This window comes from Anas platyrhynchos, chromosome 3 (genome assembly GCF_047663525.1).
Source record: "Anas platyrhynchos isolate ZD024472 breed Pekin duck chromosome 3, IASCAAS_PekinDuck_T2T, whole genome shotgun sequence".
Taxonomy (NCBI): domain Eukaryota; kingdom Metazoa; phylum Chordata; class Aves; order Anseriformes; family Anatidae; genus Anas; species Anas platyrhynchos.
In genome coordinates this window covers 116,434,047-116,447,284 of record NC_092589.1, presented here as the reverse complement: position 1 = coordinate 116,447,284, position 13,238 = coordinate 116,434,047, and the positions used below count along the sequence as shown (strand labels likewise).

Here is a 13,238-nt window from a genome sequence, read left to right as displayed (position 1 = left end):
TTAGAATGCCATTTCAAATTAGAAGAAATCTTTACAATTTCAGAATACAGCATACAAATGCACTGTCCACGGTATTCTTTATATATTATTCTAATCCTTACTATTAAAGAAAAGCTTGTTAAATAAACCAGCTTGCTTGACAATCATCATCATCACTTGAGTAATATATATACATGTATTTAGTTTGTTTATGAGATGGGATTCTTCTACTTTTATCTTGGGGTTTGTCATCAGGTACAGTAGATGAAGACCTTCACAAGAACACTTTGCAGATTGGGTATGTGCATCTAACAGGTTTTCTTGAGGCCAGAAGCCCTGAAATATGGTACTGAAAGATATGACATATGATCTAGAAGAGATCTACTTCATAACTCTAGAACACTTATTCTAAGATTAATAAATATAACTATAATATAACAAAAGAGTATAATTATATATTATATTATATATTGTATATAAAATAACAATATATATGTAACTTTCTTTGAAAGCTAATGAGTCAAGGGTTTCATCTGGCTTTGGCCTCATACCATTCCCTCTTACTGTATGACCTTTGTTGATAACTGCAGTGGCACATTTGTGTGATTTAAATTATGTGCACATATTGTTTTCTGAATTTTACAGAAAGTTTTTAATGGTCTTCCTCAGGGACAGGCTGTCTTTATTGCATTTTGCACAAAGTTTGAAATAATCTATGGGTCAGCAGTGACTGATAACATTTTAGGTACAGAAACAAAATCAACTCCTTTAAAGGAGCAAACAATTGACAAGAAGCTACTTATAGTACTTGAGATATGAATAGCAGCTGAGACTGGATAGTCAAAATCCATTCCTTACTATCCTAACTGAGCTGCAAATGGATGTACCAACAAACACCGACTGAAATAGATTGAAAAACTTACCAAACAAAATACCTTCTTCTCCTGCTTGAAACGGGTGAAGGAGTTTCCAGATCATGAGTCCTGCTGCCTGTGTGTCTTGCAGTAAGGCATCCAGTATTGCTGTGAAGACACCAAATGATGTAGGATTCATCAATTCCTTGGTTATTTCATGAAAACAAGTTTTGTTTGTTTGTTTGTTTGTTTCCATTTTTATTTTCACATAATAGTCATTTTTAAAGGAGAAGTTTGGCCACTTATTTTTCAGATCCAAATTTGACAGATAAGGAGATATCTTGGCATACTTCCATCAGTTTATTCACAGGGTATCCAATTCCACAAATGTGCTCTTTATGAATCATTCTTAATTTTCCATGAAGTTTTATTACTGGTTTCACACTGTAAATTAATTGGCAAAGGTTCAATGCTTTGATAACTCCTTAATTTAACTGGTCATAATGATGACCCAGGGTGTTGCACTAATATTTGTGTTAAAAGTGTATTAGCAAAAATGTATGAAAACTGTATGGCTTTGGGTGAGAACAGTAATAGGACTCTTCTTCCTGAGACTTCATGTCCAGTCCAAGACTTTAAAAGTTAAGTTTCATAGGGTGTTGAAACTGCTTGTGTATGTGCCATCAGTACAATGGTTTGTATTGGCACAGGTACTGAGCCATAACTAAAACTGATACCAGACAGTTTTCACGGTTTCATGCATTTATGGACAAGAGGATCTAAGGAATTTGAGTGGGGCTGGAAAATATGACATACATTCTGTCTGGAAAAGTACATACATATGAGGCAGGATATCTTACTTATTTCAAAAGATGATAGATTCTATGTGAGCAACTGAACTCAGTCCAAAGGGCTCACAGTATCACAGAATGGTGAAGGTTGGAACGGGTATCTCAAGATCACTTAGTTCATCCACTCTGCTCACAGCAGTCATCTTGAACTTGTTGCCCAAGACCATATACAGTTCCCAGGTTCTGGGAATCTTGAAGGATTTCCACAGTTTCTCTGGGAAACCTAGTCCAGAGCTCAAATAAAGTCTCAGACAAAAAGTTTTTCTTACTTTTTTAAATGGAATTTCCTGTTTTTATTTTTTTTTTGTCCGTCATGTCTTTTCCCATCATTGGACACCAGTTAAAAGAGCCTGTTTCTGTCTTGTTTGACACAAACACACACCAATCAGGCTTTTATATACATTGCTAAGATAGATCTACAAGACCTGTGGAAAGCTCATGCTTCCATGAAGCTACTGATGAAGTGACAGATGGACACCAAGCAGAGTACTCTGGGCTGCTGAAATGGCAGCTGTTGACTATGTGTGAGCAACTGAACCGAAGTAGTTCTTTATGTGCAGACTGTGTATGCAGACTGTACTATACATGTATGTTTATTGAAATCTGACAGTTAGTACTATCCTAGGATTCCTTGGGTATCCAAGATATGTGCAAGGCATTGACAAATAGTGAAGGAGCTGTGAGACACCTCAGTCCTTCTGGAGAAGCAGTGGGAAAGCAAGCAGGATAGACAAGTCTGTCTAAGATGTCACTAGATGTTTATATGTGTGTGATTGAATCATGCCCCCACTATGTCTGTTTGTATAAAATGACAGCAGACTTCATCTTGATTATCTTTGTGTAGGTCTGTCTAGTGTAAGAGATACAAATGGGTAGAACCATATCCCACACTTCAGTGTAATCCTAGTATTGCTTTCTTCAAAAATAAAGTGTTTTGAGTTACTTCAGAATCTGCATTTACACATCAATAATTCAAATATATTTCCAGTAAAACAAGCAGAAATAATAACAAAACCATGAATGTTTGCCCACAGGAACAACAACTGAAAGGCTTGAAGTTCTCATTAATTTCTTAGTCATGTCTTCTCAACAGGGGTATGAACTTAAATAGCAGTTAAGGAGCTAGCCATTTTGTTAGTTTGGCTTCTAGTGCTTACCTAGAAAAAAATCTGCCTTTTTCAGCAAAATATAAATGAACACCGAGCCTCTCTAACATAAGTAGGAGTTCTGTCATTGAACACATGCAAATATTGCCATACATCAGTTCTTCTAATTCTGGGAGTTCAGTATACTCAGCATTTTACAGATTTTTCCCTTGTTTTGTTTTGTCAATTACTTAGAATGCAAATTAGTACAAACTCTCTATATAGTGCTTATGTGTGAATTCTGGTAAAGGTGTATTTTTTATTATTAATATTTTTTGCCTTTCTTCTTCTTGTATGTTGCAGTGTCTACAAATTAGAGGCTACTTTTGCTCATTGGCATGTATTTTGGCATAGCACTTTTGCAAATCTCAGTGGGTTTTTCTTCTTTTTCTTTTAATAGAGTGAGTAGGAAAATTTACACACCAAAGTGAAGAGAGATGGCAGAGCCAACCTCTCACATGATTATATTTAAAATACTGATGAATTTGTCAGAGTTATATGTCCTCTGACTTTGGACAAGAGCACATACAGAACTGATCAGAGGAATTCAGTGTAGCACCGGGGAAACTGTATTTCCCAGAAGAATAAGGGGTAATATTAATTAGTGAGAGTTCATTTGATAGGGAACAGAGGTGTGGGTTGGATAAACCAAATTCAAACATGTACAAGTTGCCTTCTAAACTATTTCCTTTTTCACCTGAAATCCTTCTGAAGTTTTTGGCATTGCAGCTCTGCCCTTGGTGTGTCATTGTCTAGAATTACTCATAAAGTCATTTCTGTAAGAACTGAAAGAACACAGAAAAGATTGTCCTCAGGTTCCCAAATAGTTTTGAAATAATATGTCTGGGAAACTGCTTAAAAATATCTCCTTTAGATTTTTTTTTTTATTTATTTATTTTTCAGCAAAACTTTTCAGATCAATCTGTTTTGGAAAGTTTGGTTAAACATCTAAGCTAGCATTGCTTCAAAAATCAAACCTGCAGAGGGATACTAATTACATCTAAAGACATTTTTTCATTCTCTCTCTCTTTTTTTTTTTTTTTTCCTGCCTGAGAAGAATCAAACCACAACACTGGGACCAAAATCTAGAGTGAGACTGCTTGCAGACCCCTGGCTGAAGTAGGAATTGGAATTGAACTGCTGTATGCTTGCAGTCAGAAGGTTAAAGAATTAATTTGAGACTGTGGAGATGTGGATTTGATTGTCAGCATTGTCACAGCCTTTCTATGCAATCATGGAGAATGGCAATTCTGAGAGCATATTTCTCATTTTAGTTTGGTTATCTAAATATTAGTATTCTAGGTTAGCTAATTTTCTAGGTTGAGTCCAGTATCAACAGAGATGGATTTAGATTCTTGACACTTTTCCACTGTGGTCAACTGGGAAAGATGAAACTAATATAAATCATCACATCTAGCTTGGATCCCTGTTTTAGGACAGGACAATTGTCAAGCATTATATCTTTCTCTTGATATACCAAGAATGAGATTGAGTTAATGGTTTCAAGATGAGATAAATATTTACGATAACCACAATTACATGCAATAATCCCTATATACTTCTAAACTCTACATAAGCTGATTTCTTCATTGTAGTAGAGCAATGGTATAGCAATATAGTATTATTATGTAGTATAGCAACAGTATTATTGGTGTTCCTCTGATGTGTGTATCTTATATATCAGATGGAATTCTAGGTCCTGTAATTAGAGAGACAGTTCCTAGACAACTTGGTTGTCCATTTTTTATGCACACATAGACTTTATTTTCAAGCACAGAGAATTCAGGGTTAAATCAACATAGATTTTATTGCCGTGAAATGTTCATTCAAATGTGGTCGTTATCCTCATAGACTCACATAAAACAGGTAGCTTGTATATGAAATAGAAATATAAAAGGTTATGTTTTTTTCACCACTGAATAATAATTAAATTAAATTAAGTAAAACAAAACAAAACAAACAAATAAACAACAACAACAAAAAAAAACAACACAACAAAAACCAATAAATAGGACATTGTTGGTGACCAAGTGCACACTCACATTTAAATACAATCACAACAGCTGCTGTACAGAATAGAATTAATTGTACAAAATAAAGAAAAGCAAGGAATAGAAATAATAATAATAATAATAATAATAATAATAATAATAATAATAATAATAATAATAATAATATAAAGATTAGACCTCTCTAAATGACTTTCACCTGGCAAAGGAAAATGACATTATCTTCCTCTCTCCCTCATTCCCCACACATCTGTACTTAAAGTCTTGTTGAACCTGTAACAAGGGCAGAGGCAGATGCTATTTTTATAATTACAGCTCCTGTATATTTGCTCGTTGATTTTTCGTTGTGTTGCAGGCTTGTGTCTTCTATTAATAGAGGTTGTTGTGTTTTGTTTTGTTTTTTACTTGACCATAAAAATAAAGAGTAGAGCAGCAGAGTTATCTCTCCAAAAGGTAAAAGAAAATCAAATTACCTTGGAACTCATCAGAAGCCCTTTTGGATACCTAAGATATCTAGGACCAAAACTGCTTGTTGGTATGAGGAAACAAACAAGCAAACAAAGGCAGTTAGAGTAATTGGCTCTTAGGACACTAAAGCAGCCCCTCCTGAGCCTTGCTGCAGAATTGTGAGCAGCAGCTGTGCCACTGAGTCATGTTCAACAGAAGAGATGAGCTGGGGAAATATTTACACAGAGGTCCAGTATTTGGAAAGACTATACATTGAGCCTCCTTAGTAGTTGCTGTTTTTAGCAAAAGTTAAAGAGAAGCTTCAAAGAGCAGATTCCTTGTTGATTTGGAGAGCTGAAGTCTTTTCCCAAAGAATGTTGGAATTTGTCTTTAAAAAAATAAAAAGAAGTAAACGAAAATTCCAAATTCACCCCTTGTGCCAGGTCTCCAAGACAACAGAATGACACCTGGAAAGAATTAGGGGTTAGGATGACAGCCTGAAGGACAAAACTGTTGATAGTCTTCAGTTGTAGGTTGCTGCTTGTCTGTGGTTCACTCCCCTTTATGGACCACATGAATGCTGTACCAATTCTCGTCACCTGCATAAAACTCTCCCTTTGCTACACATCTCCGCTATTTAGTGGTACTAATGGAGGTTTTGTGAACAGAAATCCAGATCTTAGGGCAGAAGATGGAGGTAAGAATGTCACTCTTAGCTCTTTTGGAGACTTACCTTATAAACTTAGTCAATGCAAGAGCTGTTTGTACTTGTCTTACTCACAGTGAGTAATACCTTACTCTGTAAAGAAAGGCATGTGGTTAGTCAGTGTGTTTACTTCATCATTAAATTGCTAATAAATCCAAGCAGCAATGACTTTTTTTTGGGGTCAACTGTACTACTTAATGTGTTTTGATAGTCATGGTGAGAGAGGTGTAATGTATACAAAGCTGGAAAATAACCTGAAATACAACAGGATCCAAATACACATCCAACATGACCCATGAATTTAAGCATTTCTATGTTTCAAAAACTATAATGATTAATTGCTTTGGCCATAGAGATTTGGTCACTTGTCTGTACTTACATGTTTTTGACCAGAGTGAAATAAATAATTCCATGATCTTTCAAAGGGAGAACATCTTTTGTCATCAGATTTATTTCAAAGTCAAAAAGATACAAATATACTTGAATTTGCTACCAGTGAGCACCCAGTAACTTCAAACCATGCCCTTCCTTCAGGCTGATCTAATTCATCACTGTGTTTTGAGGTGGGAACTTTTCCACAGAGACAAGGACTTAGAAATGGAAAACAATAACATACAAACAAATAAACAAACAAAACCCCATGGGAACATTGTACATGTATGTGTGAAAAGTGAATGAGAACTTAGTCTGAATTTTTAATAGGAACATCAGTGAATTCATCAATTAAAACCACAATGAAAGTTCCTGTTCTGAAAACCAAAGGCTTTTTGACATGAAACTGCTCTGATAACTAATTCAACAGAACAGGTAGCAAAATATACTTTTTTTCTTCCAATAAAATTAAATACAGATTAAAATAAATAACAGAGAGCCTGTGAATGTCAACAAACCTTGCAGCTACCCTTTTGAAACAATTTTGCCTTTAAAATATGCTAAGATACTAAAAGAAAAATAAGAAAGATGAGGATGTAAATTCAGATAGACACTTAATGATAAGAACATCTAGGAATTCAATCAGCTTGAATCAGATCTGTACTGAAATCCTCCCCAAAATCTGTAGAGGTCCTTAAGGTTGAAACTGTATGTTCTGGGTTTTCAAGAGTGCTCGGTTTTCTTTAATATTAATAGATCAAAAGATAATCAAGGTCAAAAATAATTTGTTGCCTGCAGGGTAGAGACATGTAGTGATTATGCAATCAGAAAAGATGTAACTATTTAGGTAAATTATTTTTGGAGCCTTAGACCATATTGCAAATAGGTGAATATTTCCAATAATGTTGTATATGTACAATTTTCCAATATCAGACATTTGAGTATGATTGTAATAAAACACTGCTTCTTCAACAGTTTTACAGAATAATCTATACAACCAGTCATTCCCCCATCTCCAGAAGAGTGATATTTTAGTGAAAAACTTGAAAAGGATTTATAAAGCATTCTTTTTTTTTTTTCCCCCTCCTTTAAAATATAATTTAAATTTATTATCATCTTGAAGTGCAGGACCATAAATAAATTGCTTTACAGTACATTTTTATGTGGCAAATCTGCATATCTGACACGGGCAAACATTTAAATTTTTCTCCCCTCTCTCTTTCTCCCCCTCAGTTTGGACAATAGAAAAACAATTAATTTCTTTTTCACTTTTAACCAGTGGTTACCTACTCCCCCACTCAAATATTTCATGTTCTAGAATGGTTCTTCAATGTTTCCATAGAAGATATCATGGAGGAACATTCATTTCATTTTAACACTCTTTGCAAAGGTGCTGAAATGAAGAATTCATTCAGCAAAGTTTATGCTCTGTTAGGCACTTAGCTGATCTTAATGAATTAAGGAAGAGGAATCCCATGGAGATGCATCTGTTTCCCTCATTGCATAGAGGTAGGATAGATTGATAGCACTAAAGTAGGTACCTAAATTATATACCTACTATGAGCAAGGACAAATCTAAGCAAAATCATAGGATTCCTTCCCTCCTTCCCTCTTTCCAATTTCCTTATACAAGCAAATAGGGACTCAGTTTTAGTTTGTTTTCTTGCCTTGATGGCAATGTTCTTACTGATCTCAAGAGGGATAGTACCATGCCATAACTTTCAAAGCTGAGGATGATCTTGTTAATCAGCTCCCTACAACATACCTGTAAATGATTTTGGATAGTTTTTATAACCCCTAGGTTGATAAATCTAAAGCGGGTCATGCAAGATGTAAGGTATTTTAACTAGCTCTAGTAGATGATAATGTGTATCAGAACTTTTATCCCTGTTTTCCTTTTTATCTAGTTTAGAAAAAGAAACACTTCAAGGGCATGATTCATTGTTGTTTTGAGGTAAGATGAAGAGTACACCATAAGTGCCTCTTTCTCTCCACTGATTATAGGAAGAAGAGGGTGACCAGTCCAGTTATAGTCATGTGCAATACAAAATACCACCATTAAATTTCAGCTATTATCCATGGAGAAAGACAGGCACTTCCAGACGATCCCTTCCAGCCATCCTAGGCATTTGGTGTGCAGGACAGGTGGCCACCCATATGTCTCTAGTACTGTCTTCTCAGGTCCTCCATATCGTCTTTCAGGAGAGTCCAGACACCCTATTGGTTTCTTGACATATCTGTCAAAACTATGTGGCTGTCTTGGACACCCTAAAACATCTCAAATAACTATAAATGCTTACACATGGACAACTATATATATATATATATATACATATATATATATGTATATATATGTATATATATTTCCTGCTGTAGAAACAGATGAATTGTCTTTTGGAAGAAAAGATAGTATTATGTTGATTTTAAAGAGTTTGATGGTCAGTATAACCCCACTCTACAATATCAATCCTCCCTAACTTTCTCAATAAAATGATGTGAGAGAAACAAGAAAATGAATTGAATGAAAGTCTTGTTGAAGAAGTCAGAACATGGCTGGGAAATGCCTCGTGACTCAGAGGCTTGAGCTCAAACTATGCCCCCAATGTTTTCTTTGTGAGGATATGTGCTGGGTGGTGAACTAATATTTCAAAATATGCAGTTATTAACCACTTAGCTGCTGTGGACTGTACCAATCTGTCTTACATGTTATTTTGGTTTTATTTTATTTTATTTTTTCTGTAAATGAGTGGATTCCGTTAGACCTCTGCACCTCAGATGGATTTCTGAAAACAATAAAGCTGCAGAAACAAGCTGTTGAAGAAAAAGCATCATAAAATCATGGCAACACAAAAGGTGACTCCGATTGCCTGCATTGATCCTGTTGAACAGAGACCCAGGTATGGCAGACTGCAGTGTTGTGGGACCAAGGGCTGAGAAGATAGAAGAAAGAAGCCCATGCAGTCATTTAATCTGAAGTTCATGAAGGGATCAGGGCTCTTAATTAAACTATCAAGTATGGATTCTTTTTCCCCATTTAGTTTGCCATGCTCTTCTCACAAAAGACACCTTAGCTGCTTGAATGGCCAGGACAGATTCCTAACAGGTTCTGGTCTCATTCCAGTGCAGCTTTATTGTACAATCCCACGTGGAGATATGCAGCCCTCAATACCAGACAGTTCATTTGTCTCATGACCCATGGATTCCTCTCTTGTCAGGTATCCATATTATTTTCCCTATGATGTCTGGATCAGGCATTTCTGATAGATCAGAAGAAGCCCTTCTTTCAATCTATCCAGCATGTGAGCAAAACCAGTATGCTGGAACTGCATGTCCCACAACCGATGTTCTGGCCCTAACTGTGCTGCCAGAGAAGAAAGTGCTTCAAGTTAGCCTGTGACAAATTTCATGTGCCACCTCAGCCAAGTCCAGAAGTGCTTATAAAAACAGTGTTAGTGTATCATTCAGAACAATCAAATACTACGTGCACAAAAAAGTAGTTTAGAGCAACATAAATTTAAAAAAAGTGACAATTTCATCACACAATTACTGTACACTGCTGTTCTTAAGATTGAATACTTTCCTCTCTCATGCTCTCTCTTTCTCTGTTTTAATCTGTCTCTTTTTTTCTTTCCTTTTTCTTTTTTTTTTCTTTTTTTCTTTTTTTTTGTTTTTGTTTTTTTTTGTTTTCCCCCCCCTTTTTTGGATTTGGTCCACTGGAGATAAATCGCCCTCAATGATATATATATTTAAAAAAAATATCAGCAGCAAGACTCTCTTGAAATAGATTCTGTTTGATGTAGCTAGTCTGTCTTTTCTGTTTTGCCCTCTTTCACAGCAGCCTCTGAAGTTTTCCGCAGGGGGGCTTTCTCCGAGTTGGCGTGTCCTTGGCCGGATTCCGCCGCTCCTCCGTTTTTGTGCGATGTGTGCTTTTCCAAGTAGTTCAGCATTTCACTGAGAACAGTTTGGAAAGTGCTTAGGGCAGCACATATTGCAGGAGTTCCAAAACCATGAGTGATCAAACTACAAATGGGAAGGAGAAAGAAAGAGAAAAAGAAATACACACACACACATAAATATATTTGCACTCACATACGTCAAAGAGTTTACAGTAAGCTGATTTTGCTATAGTGAAATTCAAGATTTGCTCCCTAAACTATTTATTACTTACAGGAGAAACAGAGAGGAACAAAAAAAAAAAAAATAGAGCAGCAGAGCAGACTACACACAGCTTCAAAGGTTGTTTTTGGTAGAAGTATCACTTCTGAAACACCGTGGGACAGATCTGCGGCTGATGCAAATTGACACAGTATTTTTGACTTCAGAGAGACCAAGAGAAATCCATGCCCAAGACCCTGCAGCATTGCTACTTTTCTTGTCCCAGAAGGTTTGGCTCCCTTCTTTCTCAGGTATATGAAACCAGTTCTGTGTGGTTTATCCAATCTCCCAGGTCAGACTGTTAAACAACAAGCTTTGATTATCCTACATGGAATTATGTATAGTTGCATATGTATTAAGAAATTATGCAATGCCAGGGCAATAGCCACAGTTTGGTCTTGTCTATGCTGCTAAACCCTCTGAATATCCAACAGTGGGGAATCCAAACTGCCATTTGGGAATAGCTCCTGGCCATTGCTAAGGCCCAACAATACCCAGGAAATATTTCACCTAGGGCTAGTTCAGCTAGGCTAAATCCACAGATTTTCCTAACAAATTAATAGTAAAAATACCCAAGTTCCAACATTTCTTGCTGTGGTGGTGTTGAATTTCCTAGAACAGATTTACCTCATTGCATCTTTCACCTAAATAATGTGTTTTCTCAAGTTAATGCTGAATTTGTTCTTGTTTTCCTGAACTGCAAAGCAGGTGATTTTCACTGTTGCTCCTCACTTAATAATAACTGAAATTATGTATTTGTGGAGTAGTCAGGCAGTCTGATGGTAGGTTAATTTAATTTAAATTTAAAGAAGCACTTAGTTGCACCCATAGATATCTATAGTCACTTGAGATGCTTTTGGGCATCTGTCTGGCTTCCACTTGCAGATACAGGAGCATGCATGTTTGTTCCTGTGTCAGATAACAGCTTTGCAAGGGTTTTGGAAATGGTACCAGAGACCACTCTTTAGGCAACTGACTCCAGCCCTGCCTGCTTAAATGCTACGTGTACACTACAAGTTGTTCACATAAGACTCAGGGCATCTCATGTGGTACTAGACACCTTCATATGGGCAACCAAATTCTTTTAATCATTGTAATAAATCATTTTGATAACTTGTAGGAAAAACAAGAACAGAAACAGAAGAGAAAGCAATGAACCAACTAACCAAAAATCTTTAATGATTTTTAACTTTCATATAGAAACATAAGTGGAAAATTATTTCAGAGGTTGAAATGTCATTGCAGTATTTAAAATATTTATTTCAGACATCCCAGTTCTGCTTAGGGAAGAAGAAAACAAGGAGAGGATAATAAGCTGATTTTTGACTCTGCAGATATTTTTCAGAAATCAATATTTTATATTGGTTTGGGTGAGGGAGAAAAAACACATTACAGTGATTCTTCCAAAACAATGACTACTTCATCTCATTCTAGTTAAGATTTTGCCCTTATGGTAACTCTCTGGGTGTCTGAGGCACCATCTCAGTAAACCCTGATCTAAAACAGAGAGCCACACATAGGTTAGAAATGGGAACATTGCATTTCAGTGAGAATTCCTCTCCTCTGCATTTTGGCTTCTTAGTCTTTCCAGCTGTTTAAGAAAACAGTAGAAAAACAGTGGCCCAGGGAATAGACGTTATACAAAACGTGGACAATTGCCAGAATACTGGACATATGGAAAACAAATATGGGAAAGGTTCCAACATGTTCTTCAGGGTGATCTTTCTGTCTCTGCTGGACATGGGAATCTTGTTTGCTAGGAATGCCAGTATCCTAAGAAAGAAACCAAACTTATATGAGTCCTAACCAAAATAAGAACTCAGTGGGGAAATACGTCTCTGTTTCAGATTGGGAATGGTCCAGTCTTTTGTGAAAGGTCTCCCAAAGGCGATTAACAAATAACTCACTTTTAGAATGTTTATCTATCAGTCTCCAGGCACTTTTCAAGCAGGAAATTATGTTTATCTCCAGTTAGTAATGAGAGGAAAATGATAATTAAATATTTATAAGGACTATTTTGCAGACATCAATTAATGATACCACATGACTCTTGAAGTTTGGACTCTTGAAATTTGGATTTATAGTAATATCTTTATCTTTTCAGTTTAAAATTGTAGAGAGGTAAAAATATATGGCTTTAACTTCAAACTTTTCATTTGTTTGTTTTTGAGAAATGTTTGGCTTACCAAGAAAAAAAAAAATCATTATAATTGTCTGATGTTTTTAATACTTGCAGAAACAATATCAACCATAGCATACAGATAAGATTATTTTTAGCACTTTCAATTCTGATATTTATGAGTCAGGTGATTTCAAGATTTTGTGTTGCACTTTATATTCATTTCTGTCTTTCATAAGTCCAGAAAAATGAAAATGTGAAGAAGCTAAGATTATTAGAGAGCAAAAAAAAAAAAAAAAAGTCCCAAACTATCATTATTAGTTATAATATTTTGTGATTTTTACAGTGTTTGTATGATCTTCTGTGTCCTGTTTGCGGGAACTGACTATATTGAGAGATGTATAAGATATTAATGATCTTGTGTGTAAAATAAAACACTTTATCAACTTTAACAGTTGACAATACCTGCAATCATTAATTTCCAGCAGACAGGAATGCTAAGTTTAAGAAAGTATTGAATAGCAAAGAATTCTCCTGGTCTGCTTGTCTTTGAACATTTCCACTCGAGCAAAAGAAATAGTACTGTGTTCATATATTAGTT

At 35.7% G+C, this 13,238-nt stretch overlaps 1 protein-coding gene across 1 annotated transcript in view; it reads right to left on the bottom strand.

The window, feature by feature from the left end:
• Positions 1–10,056: 10,056 nt before the first annotated feature.
• TFAP2D (transcription factor AP-2 delta) overlaps positions 10,057–13,238 on the bottom strand; it is a 50,059-nt gene continuing 46,877 nt past the window's right edge. The window contains exon 8 of the mRNA XM_005014055.5: positions 10,057–10,383. Coding sequence (XP_005014112.1) covers positions 10,164–10,383 — 220 coding nt within the window. The 3' untranslated portion in view covers positions 10,057–10,163. The remainder of the gene's footprint in view (positions 10,384–13,238) is intronic.